The sequence below is a fragment of the Cynoglossus semilaevis genome, chromosome 19 (assembly GCF_000523025.1).
Source record: "Cynoglossus semilaevis isolate Cse_v1.0 chromosome 19, Cse_v1.0, whole genome shotgun sequence".
NCBI lineage: Eukaryota > Metazoa > Chordata > Actinopteri > Pleuronectiformes > Cynoglossidae > Cynoglossus > Cynoglossus semilaevis.
The window spans coordinates 300226-303162 of record NC_024325.1 but is presented as its reverse complement, the minus strand read 5'-3'; the positions used below and the strand labels follow the sequence as shown (position 1 = coordinate 303162).

Below are 2937 nucleotides of genomic sequence, written 5' to 3'. Positions count from 1 at the left end.
ACATAGATTTCATTGATCTTCTAAGATGGCTGACATTTGGGCACGGTGACGTAATTGGTGGTGCTTGTTCGATCCCCAGTCAATCTACCTGTTACGGAGTGTGCATGTTTGCATGCTCCCTGAGGGGGTTTTATCTTGGTACTTCGGTTTCTCCCCAACACGCTCATTAGGGTATTTGGTTGATCGGACACTCTAAATTGACCAGAGGTATGTGTATGGACGTGAATGGTGGTCAGTTATGTGGCCCTGCGATGGACTGATGAGGTGTACACGATGTACACGCTGTACCCGCTCTCAGCCATTAAAAGCTGGAGCATTGCCCTCCAAATAACGCTACTGCATTTTAATTGTTGGCGTCATTACGAACGACATGGACAAATCATTCTTTAACCCTCGTGTTGTCCTTTGGGTCTAAGTGACCCGGTGGCTGATAATATGCCTTTGTGTGTGTTTGTGTGCGTGTGCGTGCTCCTGAACTGCACGGCTTGTGCCATGTGCGTGTGCTCCTGAACTGCACGGCTTGTGCCAACTTTTCCTCATACTCTGATTCTGGGACAAGATGCAAACCTTTTGTGAGGACCCTGGTTGTGTACAACGTGTGAAGGACAACGGGAGGGGGTTCAAAATGCCATTTTTTGTTGTAAGAAAAAGCAAAGATTTTGTATAAAAATATCTAGAATTGACCATTAATGACTACCAGGTTACCTTACATAGTACAACTTTGCATCACTCAGGTCATGTTGATGTCTAACGATTCACTATTAGGACTATTATGTGAGCTACAGGAAATGAAGGAGTGCCGTACAACTTGTTTCGGAACAGAATCTGACTCAATTATCACTAATTACTTCAAAAAGAGATGAACTGAAGGTTTAGGTAATGGCCATTTGGGTCAAACTCAGATTCTTTTTTTTTTTTTTTATCTGATCAGAGATAATTTATGACCAAGCTTTACATCCACACTAATAGTAAATACATGTTACAATGATGGTTTAACATGTGCTGGTGTTAGCCGGATGATTTTGGATCTCAAGAGCTGTAGGTCAACAGCCGAGGTTTTACAGCACAAGCAGACGACTGACGGTAGAAACATCGAGTCGTGACTAACTGCTTGTTCCTGACCCGAACGTAAAAACAGAATCTGCGCCTGAAACACTGTCATCTAGTCAGAGAAAACAGCAGGTCGCACGCACAAATATGAACCTACAGAGATATAATTATGACGTTTAATACAACCAGCAAATATTAATCAATATTTTGATTTAATACAATTAGGTCAGTCTGAACGAATGATTTAATTGCATTAATTAACCCGAGAGGATTAATCAGATTAAAATGTTTAATGCATGTTAACCCAGGTGAAGAATGAAGGGCACTTCATATCCAATAATTCCATTATCCCACCATTATTGTTCTAATACACAGGTCATTTTTTTTTCTGCACAGATTGCGGGAAGGTTAAGTTGCGTAAACATCTTTTATGTATTTATTTTCTACCGTACATCAACACGAGGGTCGGTGAAAGCAACATTTATGACCACTTCTCGCGTCTCTTGGTGAAATGTCAGCTTCCAGGAAAAATGAGGTGACCCAAAATCAAATGCTCAAACGCTGCAGCAAAATACGACTCGCCGTATACGCAGAACATGGGACATCAGGAGTGAACCAAAAGTACATACTGGGGATAAATATTATGCCAAGTATGTACTCATGGTATGACCAGAAGTTGGATTTAGACTGTTAGTCTTCATTTTTTTTTCCTATTTCTGTAATTTCAAAAAACAGAGTCCCTCGAAACACTGCAAAGACTTTTTTTTCCTATTTCTGTAATTTCCAAAAAACAGAGTCCCTCGAAACACTGCTCAAGAGACGGCATAATTGTAACCATCATAACATTTATCTGTTCCTTCAAATATATAATAAATATATAATTTAATTATAATAATATAAATATATAAAGTAAAAGTGTCTCGCCTTTTACATGAAACTTTACATGTGACAAAGTCCGATAATATCGGCCGGCTGATATTATCAGCCGATATCAGCCTAATTATGTATCGGTAAGAATCGTTATCGTTTTTTTTTTCGGGTAATAAAACTCCGATAACACAACGACTGCGTGTCATCACCAGTTTCCTGGAATCGCACATTGGGTCCTGAGAGCTCAGAATTAGGGGCAAACGGATGCGTATCGGCTGATATCGGAATCGGAAATTAAGTGTTTGGACAATATCGGCATATAAAGTAAAAAAATAAAAGTTGGTAAAATGTTAATATCGGACATCCCTAATGTAAAAAGATGTATGGCTATCATGGGGTAACATCAACAATTGGCTGATATTTCACCACAACTCAAACTCCTAAATACTTTAGGAACCTTGACTCCTACAGTGGACACCCTGTAATGACACATCCCCCCTGAAAAGCAAATGGAAAAGCAGCACGTACCTCCAAAATCAGGCCTTAAACGAATGTCATATCCCTTCAGCAATTTGTCCACAGTGGTCTTGGCCACAGACATTCCGGTGTTTCCAGTGTTGGAGCTGGGAGCAGAATTGACAAGGGTAAGTGCCATTTGTAAGACATGGACATTTGTTGTTTTGCTACATTTCTTACACCTGCCGTTTCGTAAATACTGAAAACAACGACACAAGCTTTATTCTCTTTGTTTCTCATCACATATAAGTCTGCGAGCAGTTCTTGGAAGCCCCACCTATGTGTTTATCTGGGTGAATATGAGGGGAATATGTTGACAACACAGAGCCTTTATTGACACCTCTCTCCTGACGTGTGCTTACATTTGAAGAACCTCGAGGTTATGGCGCAGCCTCACATCAAATGTCAGAGGCCTGGTTGGTCTGGGCCTGAAAAGCGAATATATACAGTAGATGTGGGGGGGGGGGAGGGGGGGGGGGGGGGTAGGGTCGACATATACCG

General features: G+C 41.0%; 1 protein-coding gene across 2 annotated transcripts in view; it reads right to left on the bottom strand.

Annotated features, from left to right (window-relative positions):
- The window catches only part of gabrb4 (gamma-aminobutyric acid type A receptor subunit beta4), a 46468-nt gene that overhangs the window by 40311 nt on the left and 3220 nt on the right, over nt 1-2937 (bottom strand). For both annotated transcript variants that reach the window (XM_008332160.3, XM_008332159.3), the window contains exon 2: nt 2449-2543. In XM_008332160.3, the coding sequence (XP_008330382.1) occupies nt 2449-2543 (95 nt within the window). The remainder of the gene's footprint in view (nt 1-2448; nt 2544-2937) is intronic.